This window comes from Myotis nattereri (assembly GCF_964212035.1).
Source record: "Myotis nattereri genome assembly, chromosome: 2".
Classification (NCBI taxonomy): Eukaryota; Metazoa; Chordata; class Mammalia; order Chiroptera; family Vespertilionidae; genus Myotis; species Myotis nattereri.
The window spans coordinates 105,609,089-105,628,443 of record NC_138076.1 but is presented as its reverse complement, the minus strand read 5'-3'; the positions used below and the strand labels follow the sequence as shown (position 1 = coordinate 105,628,443).

General features: G+C 43.1%; 2 protein-coding genes across 2 annotated transcripts in view; one reads left to right on the top strand and one right to left on the bottom strand.

Annotated features, from left to right (window-relative positions):
• The window catches only part of RFXAP (regulatory factor X associated protein), a 77,998-nt gene extending 71,365 nt beyond the window's left edge, over positions 1-6,633 (top strand). The window contains exon 4 of the mRNA XM_081083510.1: positions 5,717-6,633. Coding sequence (XP_080939636.1) covers positions 5,717-5,756 — 40 coding nt within the window. The 3' untranslated portion in view covers positions 5,757-6,633. The remainder of the gene's footprint in view (positions 1-5,716) is intronic.
• SMAD9 (SMAD family member 9) overlaps positions 1-19,355 on the bottom strand; it is a gene marked incomplete at both ends in the record, with an annotated part of 79,990 nt that overhangs the window by 6,456 nt on the left and 54,179 nt on the right. Inside the window, one exon of the mRNA XM_081083509.1 lies at positions 5,752-6,008. Coding sequence (XP_080939635.1) covers positions 5,752-6,008 — 257 coding nt within the window. The remainder of the gene's footprint in view (positions 1-5,751; positions 6,009-19,355) is intronic.

Below are 19,355 nucleotides of genomic sequence, written 5' to 3'. Positions count from 1 at the left end.
GTTCTTGAGTAACTTTATAACTGTGGTTTTGAACTCTATATCCAGTAGTTTGCTTTCTTCCATTTCTTTCATTTGTGACATGTTTCTTTGTCTCTGCATTTTGGCTGCTTCCCTGTGTTTGTTTCTATGTATTGGGTAGAGCTACTATGTCTCCTTGAGTTGGTAGAGAGCCCTTGTGTAGTAGGTGTCCTATAGGGCCCAGTGGCTCAGTCTCCCCAATCACCTGAGTTGGGAACTCTAGGTGCACCCCTTTGTGGGATGTGAGCACAGTCTTGTTGTAGTTGAGACTTTATTGCTATTGGTGTCACTGGGAGGAATTGACCTCCAGGCCAATTGGCTATGAGAACCAGTTGTGACTACGGTGGGAGAGCTGCTGTGCAGGAGACACCCCTATGGAGCGAGACTTGCTTCAGTGGGGCTTTGGTGCTTACTGAGTCTGCTCATTGAGTGTGTTGTTTATAGATGTGTAGGGTTGTAATCTTGTATAGGCTGACACTGACCACTGGGTACACTGGCTCTTGGGTCTCCAGGGAAGTGCAAAGTCAGCCACTGCCTGGGGCTACCCAGCAGGAGCTACAGAGAGATCTGCAGATTCCTCCTCTTTGTATCAGGTTTGGAAGTGCCCAGATAAGGCCCAGCTATGAAGCAAGGCAGGCTGGTGCTGGTGCTAGGTCTTAGGCCTTTTATTGATAAGTTTGGGACTCCCTGACCCAGCTGCAGCTTGTTTGAGACACTTTAGCCTGAGCAAGAACAGGCCATTCATATGCAAAATACACACACACAGCTTGGGTGGAGTTGTAAATTGGATGAGGCGGGATCTTAGGGAATCACCAGGGCAGAGCAAACAGAAATGGTTGCCAGTCAGCCCTGTGACCTGGGAGGTCCCAGCACAGGAACAATAATCCCTGTGAGCACCTCTGTCTGGGAGAATGCCACCCTGAGTTTCTGCCCTGATGCCAGACAATCCAGTTCCTCCTTGTATGTGTGTGTCCCCTAGAATCTTGCCCTGGTGCTGGAGCTCAGAGGAATCAGGATCTTGTAAGTTCAGTTTGTGGTGCTGGCCTTTTAAGAGGAACAGATGGGTCTCCAGCAGCCTCTGTGTCACTGAGTCCCAATCCACACTGGTTTTTACAACCTGTAGTTCTTACTGACCACAGGGATTTCTTTTCCCAGCTCTGGGACCCTGGGCTGGGGATATGGTGTGGTTCTGGGACCCCTTGCTCCTCCTGGCAGCCTCCACAGAGATAATCTCCCTCCGGATTAAAAAAGCGGCACCCAGGTGTGCCAGACCAGCCCATTCCACGCCTCTGCACCTCCTAACAGTCTCAGTGTGCTTTCTTATTTACTTCTCTAGTTGTAGGACTTCCATTCAGCCAGCTTTCTGGTGGTTCTGGATGATGGTTGTTCTGTTTTAGCTGTAATTTTGATGTGGTTGTGGGAGGTGATGAGTACAGGCATTTACCTATGCTGCCATCTTCCCCCTGTCTCCATTCTCCACTATCTTTTGAAGTTGAAATGTCCCAGGACTCCATCCTGGAACCCCTTATCTTCTCTGTTTAAACTCAAACTGTTGGTGATATCATCCAGGCTCATGGAGTTCAATGCTGTCCATAACCTGATAATTTCTAAGTTTACATTCTCAATTCAGCTTTCTCTCTCCAAGTGCAGACTAACTTGTACATCCAACTGCCTACTCAGTACTTCACTGAACGTGTGACAAACACCTCAAAGTTATTCTCACTAAAATTGAACTCTTTGTCTTGTATCCAAACCTGAGCCACCTGCATCTTCTCCATCTTGATTAAAGAAAACTTCATCTAACTCCTCTCTTTTTCTCATACCCCACATCAAGTCAGCCTTCACATTTAGATCTGTCCACTTCTCACAACTTCTATTAGAACTCTCCTACTGGGAGCAACCATCATCTTTCATCTGAATATTGCTGTAGCCTCCTAACTGGTCCCCTACTTCCAACCCTGCCTGCATCCACACAACAACCAGAATGATCCTTTAAAAGCCTAAGTCAGATCATGAAAATCTTCTCAAATCCCTGCAATGGCTCCCCTTCTCTTTAGAGTATAAGCCAAAACCCTTGCACTGACTTATAAAGCACTGATCTGATTCCCTGTTGCAGTTCTGATCTCACATCACCCTCACTCATTATGCCCCAGTCTCCTTGCTACTACAAATTCCTAGCCATGCTCTTGCTTCTTGTAGTTGAGCTTGCCCTTCCCTGTGTGTCTACTGCTCTTACCCCAGATATCCTCATGGCTATCTTTCTTGTGTCATTCAAGTCTTTGCTCATGTTTTCACCTCTTCAATGAGGCTTCCCCTGACCACCTCGTTAAAACCTGCAATCTACCTCTTCCCCAGCACTCCAATTTCATTTGCTCTGCATTTTTTCTTTACATTCAAATTCTTTATTATAGCTGTTGTTTATTGTGTTTCTCTTTCCTATTATATTGATTTTATGAAGGCAGAGATCTTTGCATAATCATTGATGTATTCCAGTTCCTAGAATGGTGCCTAACCTGGCACATGATAGGTGCTCAAAAATATTTGTTGACTGATGAAATGAGCCCTAGAATTAGTAAGAATTAGAGCTGAAAGAGTCCTTAAAGATGATCTAGTCTATCATCCCCCAATAATAGCCACTAGTGTTTAGCCATCTATAATTTATTTCATTTGTATTTTTTAAAATCTAGTAATGTTTTAATCAATCCAATATATCCAAAATATTATCATATCAATATATAATCAGTATGAAATTAGTAATGAAATATTTTATGTTCTTTTAATTTGTACTGTCTCCCCCCTCCCCAGTTTTATTGAGATATAATTGATACATAACATTGTATCAGTTTTCAGTATACAACATAACGATTTGGTATATGCATATATTGCGAAATGATTACCACTATAAGTTTAGTTAAGATCCATCACCTCCCATTGTTAAACATTTCTTTAATGTGATGAGAGCTTTTAAATTTCTTTTAAACTGATCATCTGTAGTTATATTTGCTAAGAATTTTTTTAAAGTCCCTGAAATATTAGGGACTTTGTTTTCAATGAATTGTGCAGCTTTATGATTTAAATGTTGTATATCTATTAAATACATCTGGTTGATTTTTGGAAAATCAGATTTCTATGCAAGTATATATTATAGTGAAATAATTACCTCTGAGATATTGGTATTTCATCCTAATTTTAAAAACAAAGACCTGGAAAAATAACCATACAATTCAAATGATTGTTCATTAATGGCAATTTAATCCCCTCTGCTGAGTCTAAAGCATCAGAAATTGGAAAAAATTTCCAGATATTAGTTAATTGTTTTACAATGTAAAAATGCTTTTTACAGCTTACCAGCAAAACTGAATAAAACTGCTTTGTCATCACAAAAGAGAAATAGTTTCAAGAAGTCGTTTTTAAATTGTATTTGTATTCTTGATTTTTTAAAATTACTAAAATTAAAAATACAATAAAAACATAATTTGAGTACAGAAAAACTGGACAATTATTTTTCATGGTAATTTTAAAAGACTAATAAATTTTACTTGAAAAACATCTAGAACAAGACATACTGATAGTTTGGATGGATATATATATATATATATATATATATATATATATATACACACACACACACACACACTAGAGGCCCGGTGCACAAAAATTTGTGCAGTGGGGGGGGGGGGGGTGTCCCTCAGCCCGGCCTGCACCCTCTCACAATCTGGGACCCTCGGTTAGGGACCCTAGGCCTGGCCTGAGGGCTTTCCTTCCCCTGTCTGCAAGGCAGCTGGCCCCATCCTCACCGCTGCCACTGCTTGCCATCTGTGCAGTGCTGACCCCCTCCCCTGCCACCAGTGGCCTCCCTCTGCAGGTGACAGGCTGGGGTGCAATGGCTTGGCTGGCCTGGGCCTTTCTCTTTCTTTGCTGGGGGGCAGGGCCAGTCCTGCAAGGGGCCGTTTGCCTACCTGATCTCCACTAACTGCTGGCCTGCCTACCTGATGGCCCCTAATCACTTGCCTCCTACGTGATCACCCCTAACCGCTGGTCTGCCTATATGGTCACCCCTAACCACTCTGCTTGCCTGCCTGATTGCCCCTAACTGCTTGCTTGGGGGCGGGGCCAGCCCAGAGAGGGGCTGTCTGCTACCTGATCTCCCCTAACCACTGGCCTGCCTACCTGATCACCCCTAACTGTTGGTCTGCCTACCTGATCACCCCTAACTGCTTGCATGGGGGTGGGGCCAGCCCGGCAAGGGGCCATCTGCCTACTTGATCTCCTCTAACCGCTGGTCGGACTATCTGATCACCCCTAACCACTGCCTGCCTACTTGATCACCCCTAACCGCTGGTCTGCCTACCTGATCACCACTAACTACTCTGCCTTCCTCATTGCCCCTAACCACTTGCTTGGGGGTGGGGCCAGCCCAGTGAGGGGCCATCTGCTTACCTGATCACCCCTAGCAGCTGGCCTGCCTACCTTATCACCCTAAACCACTCTGCATGCCTGCTTGATTGCCCCTAACCACTTGACTGGGGGCGGGGCCAGCCCATGAAGGGCCATGGTGGTCTGGTCTCTGGTCATTTCAGTTGTGACACCTCTGGCCTTTTATTATATAGAATATTACCTCCTCCATTTGCCTGTATGCTAAGAGTTAGAGGAGTCTCTAATTTCATTCAGGCAAATTCATCAACATTTATTAAGTTACTAGAGGCCGGTGCACAAAATTTGTGCCCGCAGCCCAGCCTGCACCCTCTCCCATCCGGGACCACTGGTCCCTAATTGCTCACCTGCCTGCCTGCCTGGTCACCCCTAACTGTTGCCCCTGCCAGTCTGATCGCCCCTCACTGCCTCTGCATGCCAGCCTGGTTACCCCTAACTGCCCCTTGCTGCCAGCCAGCTTGCCCCCAACTTCCCCCCGCCACTGGCCTGGTCACCCCCAACTGCCCCCCCTGTGGGCATGGTTGCCCCTCATGCCCCCCTCCCCCCCCCCCCCCCCCGCTGGCCTGGTTGCCCCACGCAGCCTGCTGTTCAGTTGTTTGATCATCACTCACTAACCTCCCTGCCGGCCTGGCCCCACCTGGCAGCCTGCTTGTTCAGTTGTTTGGTCGTCCCTCACTAACCCCCCTGCTGGCCTGGTCATAGGCAGCCATCTTGTGAGAGCATGAGGGTTAATTTGGATATCACCTCTTTATTATATAGGATAATCATGCTTGGCAATTTGAGGGTTGGAAAAATCTCTATAGCCTTGCATCTTATAAAAATATTATTGTCTGCCGAAACCGGTTTGGCTCAGTGGATAGAGCGTCGGCCTGCGGACTGAAGGGTCCCAGGTTCGATTCCGGTCAAGGGCATGTACCTGGGTTGCGGGCATATCCCCAGTGGGAGATGTGCAGGAGGCAGCTGATCGATGTTTCTCTCTCGTCGATGTTTCTGACTCTCTATCTCTCTCCCTTCCTCTCTGTAAAAAATCAATAAAATATATTAAAAAAATATTATTGTCACTTTATCTTCTGCATTAAAAATCAGATAACTACTTAAAGTTGTTTTTCCTCCAAAAGTGTTATGCTTAAGAACTTTCTTATAATTGCTAAACAAGAGAGATCATACTCATAGAAATAAACTTCCAAAAAAAAACCCCTGCTGTCTACTAGAACTGGCTATGTAACTGCCACATCAACCAAAGAATGCCTTTTTTGTTTTTCAGTTTCCATCTTCAATGTGGAAGCAAGCACTCCTTACCTTAACAAAACTCATCCGGATAGTGCACATCTTAGTTAACTCATAGACGACTTCAAATCCATGGTGAACTGACTGAGCAAGTAGCTGAGCAAAGAGCTGGTTGCTGAAGATCTTGAGGCTACAACCACTGGGGATCTTGCAGACAGTGGCTGGGTGGAAACCGTGCTGATAGTTGCAGTTCCGGCTCTGGACAAAGATGCTGCTGTCGCTCACACACTCAGCATAGACCTCTCCCCCGACATAATATAAATGCACACCTATGAGGCAAAAACAGTCTTCAAATACCTGCACCATCTTTAGCTTAGCTGTACCACCATTCTCTTCTCATTGACCTTTGTAACCTGAAGAAATATGACTATCTACTGTGAAGTTACTTTTCATATTACCAATCACAGCTTAGTAAAATATGTGACCTAATTGCCAACTTGTTTTAATTCTAATTTGTGCTTTTTCCATGAGTCCATTTAAAATAAAAGTGGATTGCAACCCATGTTTACCATCACTGCACAGAACAAGTAAATCAGCTCTCTCCATCATTTTCTCAATCTCACATTCATTCACTCTAAAAGTAAGATCACCCAGCTGGTATGGCTCAGAGGTTGAGTGTTGACTCATGAACCAGAAGGTCACGGTTTGATTACTGGTCAGGGCACATGTCTGAGTTGCAGGCTTGATCCCCAGTAGGGGATGTGTGGGAGGCAGCTGATCGATGATGTTTCTCTCTTATTGATGTTTCTATCTCTCTATCCCTTTCCCTTCTTCTCTCTCTAAAAATCAATAAAAATATTTTTAAAAAAAATAAATAAAAGTAAGCTCATAATATTTAATACAAAATGAATACTTAAGGCAGAAAATATCAAATAGCCCTTCTAGTACATATATAAGTAAAAAAAAAATTAAAACTGGACACGGTAATATGAAAAATATTACTTAAGTGTATACACTAAACCCACTTCAGAGGAAACATAAATGAAGTTTAAATTTTATTTTTACCAACAATTATAAATCCATTTCTCTTAATAAATACCTCAAAGAGACGTAATTCAACTTCTAATATAGATCATAGAAATAATGCCTATTTGTTACTTATAAACAAAGAAATTCTTGCCACATTTTCAGATATAGACAATCAAAATGTAGTTTATGTTACTTTCTCTCACATTCTTGGAATTAAAATGCACTGCTCACACTAGTTTTTACTCCAAATTAAGTTTGTGTTATTTCCCTTAAAATTTCTGGTTTTGAAATTCAACATAAATATATAGCAAGTGACTGGGGTTAGATAAAAATGAAGAAAGTCTAGTCTGTGGATATTAAATACCAGAACAACTTTTCTCCAACCTTTTAACGGAAATAAAATTCTCTACCACTACTACATGATTGTAAACTTAATCATCCTGCAGTTACAAGATATTCCTAGAAATGAACCAGAATATACTTACAGTGATATATTTTAGGTTGCCTCAAACAAAATTTTAAAATAGACTTTATAGTGCTTCAGGGGTTCTCAGACCCAAATTTGCGTAACTTTGCATTTAGGAAACATTACTGAGATAGCTGCTGAATTTCTTTGTCAGGTTCTAAGTAGCAATTGAGGGCCTTTATATGTGAATACCTCCCAACATATCTATTGTCTCCGTTTCCCATCTTCTTTACCTTAATACAATTTTAGAAAATAATGGTTTTCAGGATTATGTATTCTAACCATATCACTCTGAAGAAACTGATCCAGGGTCACACAGATAAAGCACAGCTGTTGATATTCAGGCTAAGGTTCCCCTCTCCCTACCCAGATCAGATGGCTCCTCTCTTCTCTCAGCCTTCCTCTCCCTTTTCTTTCTCATATTCATTATTCATTCTCCCTGAATGGCTTGGGGCCTGACACCCATGACCCAGGCCTTGAAGTGTAGGCAGAAGTATGTTCCTAATTGGCTAGGACAGTGGTCGGCAAACTCATTAGTCAATAGAGCCAATTATCAACAGTACAACGACTGAAATTTCTTTTGAGAGCCAAATTTTTTAAACTTAAACTATATAGGTAGGTACATTGATATTAACTTACTTAGGGTACTCCTAAGCTGGCCTTTGCTAAAAACGTCCTCAAGGAGAGAAACCAAGATGGCAGCATAGGTAAACACAGGAAATTGCTGCCTCGCACAACCACTTCAAAAATACAACTAAAAGACAAAATGGACATCATCCAGAACCACAGGAAGGCTGGATGAGTGGAAATTCTACAACTAGAAAAAAAGAGAAAAGCACACTGAGACTCAGAGGAGGTGCGGAAGTAAAGTGCAGAGGTACAGAGGCGCACGTGGAAAGGGCTGGCAACTGAGGAGGTGGTTGTCTTTTTCAATCAGGAGGGAGTCTCAAGCTCCCAACTGCTCTGAACTCCAGTTCCAGGAGAGTCTCTGGGGACCCAGACTCATACAGGAAGAAACTGGACTGTCTGGCATCAGTTGGAACTCAAGGGCGGCTTTCTCTCAGAGGTGCTTGCAGCAATTACCGCGAAACACTGAGACCCAGGACCTCTTAGGGCAGGACTGAGGAGCAGCCATAGCTGTTTGCTCCGCCCTGTTGATTCCCTGAGACCCTGCTCCACCCAAGCTATGTGCAGAGGTTTTTTCATATGAATGACCTGGCCCTTTGCAATCTACAATTACCTAACAAACTGCAGCTGGGTCAGAGAGACCCAGAACATCCAAAAGAAGGCCCAAGGCCCCACAGCAGCTTGCATTGCTTCACAGCTGGGCCTCATCTGGGCACCTGAAAATCCCAAACAAAGAAGAGGAATCTGCAGATCTCTCCATAGCTCCTGGTGGGTAGCCTCAGGCAGAGGCTAAATTAGCACCTCCTTAGAGATCCAAGAGCCAGTGTACCCAGTGGTCAGAGTGGGACCATCCAGATTACAACTCCTCAGATCCATAAGGGACACACTCAGGGGGCAGACTCAGTGAGCACCAAAGCCCCACTGAAGCAAGTCTTGCCCCATAAAGGTGTCTCCAGCACAGAAGTTCTCCCACTGCAGACACAGCTGATTCTCAGAGCCAATTGGCCTGGAGGTCAATTCCTCCCAGTGATACCTACAATAATCAAGGCTTAACTACAACAAGACTGTGCACAAAGCCCACAAAGGGGTGCACCAAGAGTGTCCACCACAGGTAATTGGGGAGGCTGAGCCACTGGGCCCTATAGGACACCTAGCACAGAAAGCCACTCTATCAACACAGGGAAGCATAAAAAATGCAGAGACAAAGAAATAGGTCACAAATGACAGAAATGGAGGAAATCAAACAACTGGATATAGAGTTCAAAACCAAACTTATAAGGTTTTTCAAGAATTTTCTAGAAACCGCCGATAAATTTAGTGAGACCCTCAAGAAATCTAGTGAGACCCTCAAGGATATGAAAAAGGACCAACTAGAAATTAAGCATACACTGACTGAAATAAAGAATATTATACAGAGTTCCAACAGCAGACTAGAGGATCGCAAGAATCAAGTCAAAGATTTGAAATACGAAGAAACAAAAATCACCCAACCAGAAAAACAAACAGGAAAAAGAATCCAAAAATATGAAGATAGTGTAAGGAGTCTCTGGGACAACTTCAAGAGTACCAAAATCCAAATTATGGGGGTGCAAGAGAGAGAGCAAGATATTGAAAACCTATTTGAAGAAATAATGACAGAAAACTTCCCTTACCTGGTGAAAGAAATAGACTTACAAGTCCAGGAAGCGCAGAGAACCCCAAACAAAAGGAATCCAAAGAGGACCACACCAAGACACATCATAATTAAATGCCAAGAGCAAAAGACAAAGAGAGAATCTTAAAAGCAGCAAGAGAAAAACAGTTAGTTACCTACAAGGGAGTACCCATACGATTGTCAGCTGGTTACTCAACAGAAAGTATGCAGGCCAGAAGAGAGTGGCAAGAAATATTCAAAGTGATGAATTGAAGAACCTACAACCAAGATTACTTTACCCAGCAAAGCTATCATTCAGAATTGAAGGTCAGATAAAGAGCTTCACAGATAAGAAAAAGCTAAAGGAGTTCATCACCACCAAACCAGTATTATATGAAATGCTGAAAGGTATTCTTTAAGAAGAGGAAGAAGAAGAAAAAGGTAAAGATACAAATTATGAACAACAAATACATATCTATCAACAAGTAAATCTAAAAATCACGTGAATAAATAATCTGATGAACAGAATAAACTGGTGAATATAATAGAATCAGGGGCATAGAAAAGGAGTGGACTGACTAGTCTCAGGGGCTGGGAGGAAAGGGGTGTGGAGCGTGCTGGAAGAGACTGGACAAAAATTGTACACCTATGGATGAGGACAGTGGGTGGGGGTAAGGGCAGAGGGTGGGGTGGGAACCGGGTGGAGGGGAGCTATGAGTGGAAAAAGAGGAACAACTGTAATAATCTGAAAAATAAAGATTTAATTTAAAAACAAACAAACAAAAAGTCCTCAATCTGAGGGGTTGACCTCAGCGAATGTACCTCCACTTCTTCTAACACCACTTCTTCAAAATAGACTCGCCCAGGCTTGACTTCTGCGCATGGGCCACAAAGTTTCAATCGCACTGTACAAGCATGCCCGCATGTGGTATTTTGTGGAAGAGCCACATTCAAGGGGCCAAAGAGCCACATGTGGCTCGTGAGCCTCGGTTTGCCAACCACTGGGCTAGGACATAGTTACTTGGTTGGACTGACATGTTGGAGATTACAAAAGGACACTGCCAAACCCTGACTTTCTTGAACAACCCTGTGAACTCCAGGTGGCAGGCCTGCCTCTGGGGTGCTTGTGGTGTTTCAAAAGAGAAAGAAAGTAAGTTAGTGAGAGAGGTGTTAGGTAGGAAGTTAGACATGAGCAGCTGAGGCGGGGCCTGCCCTGGGGTCCTGAACAGGGGTCAGACCACATTGCCTTCAGCTCATTTCTCTATGGGTGGCCCAGCATCCAGTAGAACACCAGTGGGCAGGTTTGGAGCCAGTGGGTTCTTAGTGCAAGCTCAAAAGAAAATGACATGACCTCAATGTGACCTTACTAGGGTCCTGGACCAATTATAATAAAACTAGAGGCCTGGTGCACAAAGATTTGTGAACTGGCGGGGGGGGGGGGGGCGGGCGGTGTCCCTCAGCCTGACCTGTGCCCTCTCACAGTTTGGGACCCCTCGGGAGATAACCACCTCCTGGCTTAGGCCCACTCCCTGGGTGGCAGATGGCGGGCCTGATCCTGCGGTGCCTGCCCCACTGCTCTGGGTCACACAGGCCAGGCCCAATCCCGGGGTTAGGGCAGGCAGCGGATGGTGCTGCCCCGCCCTGCCCGCCTGCAGTATGCAAATATAACGGCCATCTTTGTTGGGTTAATTTGCATACTCTTCTGATTGGCGATGGGAGTAGCGAAGGTACGGTCAATTAGCATCTTTGTCTTTTATTAGTGTAGATTGGCATTGTGGTTTTGGACCCCCACCCCCATTAAATTTTTCTGTATGCATTATGGGTAAGGGAATGTGCATGAAAAATATATTTATATAACTCTTTTTGGTCAATCATCCCTGAATGCAAATGAAAGTCTCCACCCAGAAAATCCTTTATTGAAACCATATAACCCAGGAGTTCGGGGTCATGGTCTCTCTTGAGTGGCCCATTACTCATTTTTCTTCAATACACCCCACTTTGCTTTACTCTCATTTTCGTTGACCTTAAAATCTTTTCTGCATTGACAAGAAGAACTGGGGTCCCAGCCGATAACCCTAATCAGTAACATCTTTTTGGCACCACAACTCGGATTTCACAAACTGTAAGTCCTCTGGCCACGAGGCTGGAGAAAAGACTACTTTACTCTTCCTTCTTGTCCAGGATTGGAAGGGCAAGGCAGTAATTCTAGTTAAAAGGGGATAACTGCCTGCCAGTGAAAAACTAAAATAACTATGAGCACTTGGAGATGAACTGGCACCAAAGATATGAGGCACATCTTCCTTCCAGTCTGTAAGCAGACACTCTCAGGTGACTGAGGATCCTTGTGGAGGTGTGGGAGGATTCCCTGGGTGATGTGCAAGAGCCTCATAGGGACTCCACAATACAATTGTAATTAAACTTTGACCTGTATGAGGGGTGAATATAAGGTTTGGTCAGCCAGCACTCCAAGTTCTCATGATGGTTTTAGACAGCCGTGAGAGAAACTGAGACACGTAAAAGGAGAGAGGATGACCATCAGGCTTTACTGTCTCTTGGAGTCGCCTCCAAAAGCAGCACACTCTGACCCACCACATTGATCCCCAAGAATTCCACTCACAGTCATGACTCCAACTCATCTACATTCTTGGCATATAATTCTCATCATCCATGCATTGTTAGGATGTAATACACCTTGCCTGCCCAACCAGACTCTCTTTACCTACACTCTAGCTTGCCTCTTGGCTACTACTATATCTAGGAAATCTATCTGTCCTCTTCCAGGTAGACCTATTGGGTAAATCTTTCTGTCTATCACCTAGAAAATCTCTCAGGGTTTAATAGGGTCAAGTCTCTATAGCACTTGGCGGGAAGTACCATGGTAGAATTTCTACAGTATCATGAGTTATGGCAGGCACAGCATTCTCAAAATTTGTAGACTGTAAGAACTCTCAGAGTAGGGGTCCACCCTATCGAGGTGAAATCTAGATGGATTCAGGAGAAATGGTGTAGACATCAACAAAAGAATAGGAGAGACGCAAACTATAAGATACGATGCAGAAGTCCAAGGTACAAAACAACTGAAAGGTAAAGGGCACCATAAATTTACCTCAAACTGTTAGGTAGAAAGTTATACATGAGCAGCTGGGGTGGGGCCTGCCCTGGGGTCTGTACAGGGGTCAGACCAACATTGCCTTCAGCTCATTTCTCTATGGGCAGCCCAGCATCCAGCAGACCACCAGTGGGCAGATTCAGAACCAGCCAGTTCTTGGCGCAAGCTCAGAAGGACCTCAATGCAACCTTACTAGGGTCCTGGACTAATTATAATAAAATTTGCACTGTGGTTTTGACTCGACTCTCCTCCCCACCCCCCATGGGTCTTTCTGTATGCATTATGGGTAAGAGCATGTGTAGAAAAATATAATTATATAACCCTTTTCTGTCAATCATCCCTGAATGCAAAATAAAGTTTCCACCCAGAAAATCCCTCATTTAAACCATATAATCCAGCAGTTCGGGGTCTCTCTCTCTCTCTCCCTCAACTGGTCTGCTCCTCAATTGGAGTGTATCTTCAATAAACCCCATTTTGCTTTACTTTCATTTTCGTTGACTTAAAATCTCTTCTGCTTTGATGAGAAGAACCAAGGTTTCAGCCAGTAACCACAATCGGTAACAGAGGGAGAGTGAGCCTGCTAAGTGTTTACTACATATTTGAATTTAATGAGCTTCGAATAATAATTCTCCCAAACCCATTAAGCAGAATAGATAAGATTTGTTATCTGACTTTGGTCTTTATTTAGGAGATGTTTACAATCCTGTTTAGGTCTTATCTGAAACCACAGCCCAGTTAGCAGAATAACAAAGCAGAGAAGAGCTTGGGCAGGTAGACAGTAGGTTAGCATACTGAGCTAGAAGAGGGAGCAGAGCCAATGAGATGGGGTGAGCATATGAAAGGCTGAGCCAGCTCTGAGCACCCCAAGGATGAAATTCAAGCCCAATGTGAAAGAGGCTGGCTTTGGCTAGAGACAGCAGCATCTAAAGAAGTGCCAAGCAGACACATGATTTTATTTGCAGCCATATAATAGGCCAAAATAGTGGCTTTAAATGTGTGGTTTTTTTTAAAAATGATTTTTTAGAGAGAGGAAGTGAGAGGGAGAGAGAAACTTCGATGTAAGAGAGAAATCGGTCAGCTGCCTCTTGAACTCACCCTGACCAGGGATCGAACCCCCAACCTGGGCATGTGCCCTGACCAGGAATCAAACTAGCAACATTTTGGTGCATGGGACAAGGCTCAACCAACTGAGACACACCAGCCAGGGGCAAAATAGTGGCTTTAAGCCACTTACATTAGATCCTGTGTAATTATAGAGACCAGCAAGCAATAAGGATAATGCCCAAAAAAAGCACTGAGATGACCAAGAGAACCAAGACATTGTGCTCATCAGGCGAGTTCTACCCATACTTTGAACTACATCTCTTCTTGGGCTACATCTTTCTTCATTTGAGCTTTTTATTTGTGTGTGACTGCCACTCACCTTTCATAAGATTAGGGAGCTGGGAGTCCTGTGTTTTGCTTAATTAGGACCAGAGATATATTGGGTTTGATTTGGGTTGCTGAGTCTGACTGCAAGGGTGTTTGTTCTCTTTTAGCCCTCTTCTGTAGCCTTGAATGACAGAGAAATGACAGAGGAGAAACTGGAAAATTAGGCTGATGACAGGGTTCCAAAATTCTGGAACCTACTAATAGTCAGAGGAGGAAGTCAGTGCCCCTATGTGGGAGGAATCCTCTCCTGAATGGGAAAGTGGGAAAATACCACCACAGAATGTAGACCTCATTACCACACCCCCAGAGTCTGAGGCATCTCCATTCTGCTTAGGAAAAAAAACACCCAAACTTACTTGCACAAACTCAACACCTTCCCTTGACTTGGTAATTGATCTTCCCCTTGCCTCTGTTGCCCTCTCTTATGCACAACTATTTTAAAATCTGGACCATCTGGAGCTTTGCAAAAGTGCATATTTCTGAGTGTAATAATGTTTGCAATTTTCCAACATAAAAAATATTTTGATAAAAAATAATTATATAAAAGTACAGATTTTCAGATCCAAACCAAGGGTTTGGGTTAGAGGATGCAAGTACCTCCATAGGATTGTACCTGCAGGTGTGCACTGCACAACTCCAGGGTTTGCCTCACAGTCTTCCCAGATCTGCATACAAAATTATTACAAGCCTTCCCCAACAGTTGGCATAGCTTCTCTGGAGAAAAGGGCTCCTAATTAACACAAAGCAGCCCCTACCCTGGTTGCAAGGTTGATCCCCCAAATCTGTACTTAAAGACATTTAAATCTCTCTGAACAACATGATGAACAAGCGAGTTTGGGTCCAACTGAGCTACATGGAATGCCCCACTTTGCCACTCACAACTCAGTGACTTTCCTGCCTGGGCTGCATGCAAAGCTTCTCTCTCACTGTGGCTGCTGGGATCCTGGCACACCCTCACACACTTCCTGCCAGCCCATTCTCACCTGAACAAGAAAGCCCACTAGAGAAAATTTAGAAAATGCAGAGATACCGAAAATAAAAATCAGCCACAAATCCACAGCCCAGAAATAATAAAAGCTAAATATGTATTATATATCTTTCAGTCTTTTATGTGCATTTTAAAAAAGCAAAATTAGAATCAGACTCTATAGGATTTTTCTAGCTTTTTTCATTTATTAGTATACTAGAGGCCTGGTGCACAAAAATTTATGCACTGGAGAGGGGGGTCCCTCAGCTCGGCCTATGCCCTCTTGCAGTCTGGGACCTCTCAGGGGATATCCACCTGCTGGCTTAGGCCCGCTTCTCGGGGGATCAGGCCTAAGCTGGCAATCAGACAGCCCTCTGACAGCCCAGGAGCCCTCGGGGGATGTCCACTTGCCAGCGGGGAGCAGGCCTAAGCTGCAGTCGGACATTCTTAGCGCTGCTGAGGAGGCGGGAGAGGCTCCCACCACCACCACTGTGCTGGCAGCCATCAGCCTGGCTTGTGGCTGAGCAGAGCTTCCCCTGTGGGAGCACACTGACCACCAGGGGGCAGCTCCTGCATTGAGCATCTGCCCCCTGGTGGTCAGTGTGTGTCATAGTGACCAGTCATTCCCAGTCATTCTGCTGCTAGGGTCAATTTGCATATTACCCTTTTATTATATATGATTGTGAACACTTTCTTATGATATTAAGTATTTTGCAACATCAAGTTTAATAACTGCAATAGTATGACATTCTATGTTTTTTTAAAAATTGTTGTTGTTTTTTTTAGGATTTTCTTTAGAATGAGAAGTCTTACCCATGTTCAAAGGCAGAATGGAAAGGGAATTTTGAGACAGGAAAACAAAGTCTATTGGAAAAAGAAGCAACCCAAAAATCACCTTGAAGTACAAATCCTCTTTCTAAGGAATTGAGAAACCAAAATCTGGCCCCAGGATAATTCCTTTCATAAAACAGAAAGAATTACTGGAATTCTACAGAACTTGAGATAAGCCAAAAAAAAAATATATTTTTTTTTTCAGCAAAAGGTGAAAAACTAGCTGTAAGAACAATTCACTGATTTGGTACACATGATGATTTTCAGGAAAGTTTTGATTTGCCCCAAAAGTTCAAGAATTGGGGTTAATGCCTCAAGAATTATCATAACTACTGACTCCCTCGCCCACCCTCCACCCCCTAACTAGGGAAAGAACAAACATCTGACAGGACAAATGCAACATGTCCACATCTGCAAACGTGAAATGTGCTTGTCTTGCTCAAGTGTCATTTTCATGCCAAGAACCTGGTACAGGCTCATTATGAAGAGTTAACTTCAGTTACAGCACAAATCCTAAATGCTCATAGATGACTATACTATTGATTATGATTATCTTGTCATGCTTTCTCAGAATATATATATAACCCTACCTCAATTATCTTAAGAGCACATCTCTGCTCATGCAGTTAATTCAAAATGTGGTTTTCCTAATTATTTGCAAATAGGGGTCATCCTAAAAGCCACTGTAAAAAAGCAGGCAAGTATTATACTCCAATGACCTCGACTGGCTATTCATTCCATCATTACCAAATTGCAGAAAATGGCCTTGGCTTTATTTTGGGCAGTCACATATGGGTATTGTATGTCAGTAGTTCTTTTTTCTATAAAGATCCTTATTATTCTCCCATGAGCCTCTGTGTTACCCTCTGTGCAGTACTCCTTTCCTAGAATATTTTTGAAGGAAAACATAAAATCTTCTCTAATTAACACTTTTAAAGTAAATCACTATGAAATGCAAGTGTTTATTGTTAGTAGGGCCTTATTTCAATATCTCTGAGTTGACTATGAGGTACCACTGCTGTGGCATATACCACTAGGTATTTGCATTACATATTGAAAGGTTCAGTTCTTCAAACAATGCATTATGAGGGGTATCAAGATAAAAAGGCAGGAGGGGTCCCTCCCTTCCAGAGGGCAGAGCAACTGGGCCTGGCAAAGAGAGCCAGGGGTGCAAATCCCTGGCATCACTCGTGCAACATGTGTAAGCTACTGAACTCTGAACTTCAGTTGTCTCATCTGTGAAATGGGACTAAGAAAACCTAACATGCAGGGTTACTATAAAAATAATACATGCAAGCATTAGTAATCAGTGGGGGTAGGTGTCAGTCATTTGAAAGAGTTCAAGTGGTTTGCCTAGTTTTCAGGGAAGAATATGAATAGACTTTATATTAGAATACATTGTTCCAGATTCTTCAGGGTATTGCCTCTGATATTTAATTGGTAGTCTCTGGTATGCTAGCACTAATTTGCTAATAACAATTTAAAGCACTTTGCTAGTGAGGTCAAAGTAATAGGTTCTATTCTTTTTGCACCAGGTAACTGTTGCAAGGCCATAAATAAATACTTGGTACTTGTCCTACTGTCTCACAGTCTTGTTCTACTGTCTTACAGTGTGCCCTATTAGACAGAAAGCAGGGTGAAAGAGCATGGGTGAGTGAATCAGCATAGTGGTGACAGCCACTAGAGAAAACAACTCGAAGTACATGCTCTGCTGAGGATGGTAGCATTAACATCCTTAGGAGGGTCAGCCATCTGAGCTAACTTAAGTGGCAAGGAACACAGCACGGAAGTGGTCTCAAAGCTAACGGATAACTACTGAGGGAAGAAATGGCTGAGGTAGAAACCTTCTACCTTGCCCCTCTTCTACAGTTTAATATTAATATAGCACCCAGGTGATCCTTTTAAAGTGAAAACTAAGCTCAGTAAACTCAATTTAAATCTATCTTCCCATTTCTCACAGAAGAAGCATTCAGAGCAGACAGGATCTGGTTCTGCTTCTTCTATGACTTCCCCACCTGCTTACTCACTCTGTTCCACTCACCCTGGCTTCCCACCTGTTTCTATGGTATGTCAGGGCCTTTGCACCTGCTGTTCCCTTTGCTTGGAAAGCATTCCCCCAGATATTCACACTGCTAATTCCCTCTTTAGCTCCCTGCTCCAATGTCACCTTCGTAGGAAGGACTTCCCTGGCTACCCTGTTGTAAACTATAACACGCCCTCCCCTACCCACTTCCCCTCCTTTGTTTACCTCTAAACACTTATCATTGGACATATTATATATGTTATTTCTTGTCTGTCTTTCTTTAGTAATACGTGATTCACGAAGGCAGGAATTTTTCATCCTTTCTGTTTGTTAGGTTTTGGTTTGTTTCCCACTGCTGCATCCCTAGGGCTAGAATAATCTGGCTAAGAACAGATGCTCAATAAATTTGTGGGAGATGAATGCATATCTCTGAAATCTAAGTGTCTCTATTAATTAACTCACTGAACAAATTGATTTATTTTCTAATTTAGGAGTGCATTGTATTACAAACTTATTCAGGCTGGTGCTCCAGGAAGCCCTGATACTCTGAAACAAATAATCCACAGGAGTACCAAAAAAAACAGTCCCCTGACCTCATAGAAGACTGGTAACTCTTGCTTTAAAACTATTCCAAGCCATCCCTGGCCTGTGTTGGGTGTCGTCCATGCACCATGTGAGGGTGAACTGCCCTTCCATCCAAGTAAGCACTTAGTTAAGCTTTCTTAAGCTCTCTCCTATGGTTCCTTAACCCTATGGATCAGCTTTCAGCCAACAACACAGAACACCAACTCTTCATGTCCATATCAGCAGCACTTTGAACAAGCTGCTTGCAGAAAGATTCCCAGAATGCACTCCATACTCCTTCAATATTTTAACTTTATCTTTGGATCAAGTGGCATCAAGTAGAAGTCTATTATGTAGACCAACCTGAAATGCCCCTCAGCAAACAGCTCTACAATATTACATTTTAATGTTCTGCCTTTAGATTTCACTTGCAGATTCTTTTAAAAAACATTTGAAAGTAAAACCATACCTGAGAAATTTGTTTAAAAATTGAGTCAAAATAAAAGTATTATTTCCTTTGAGGTACTGTTATGTTTCCCCTTTTGTAATAAAAATTACATTACAGTCTTGTCAGTGTGGCTCAATGGTTGAGTGTCAACCTATGAACCAGGAGGTCACAGTTTGATTCCTGGTCAAGGCACATGCCCAAGTTACAGGCTTGATCCCCAGTAGGTGGCAATCAAGAAGCAGCCTATCCATGTTTCTCTCTCATCATTGATGTTTCTATCTCTCTCCCTTCCTCTCTGAAATTAATAAAAACCATTTTAAAAATTATATTACAGATTGAGTGTCCCTTTTCTGACCTCCCTATCAGGAAACCTATAGTGAAATTTTAATCACAATCACAATGCTAACCCTAAGGATGACATGCTTGTATTTTTCTCTGTCCCCCTTACCCCCCATTTCTGATTTTCTATTTTTCACTTATCATTTCACTGCAAAGGTTTCTTGGAAGCCACTTCAAATCTACATGGGAAAATACAGAAATAAACATAA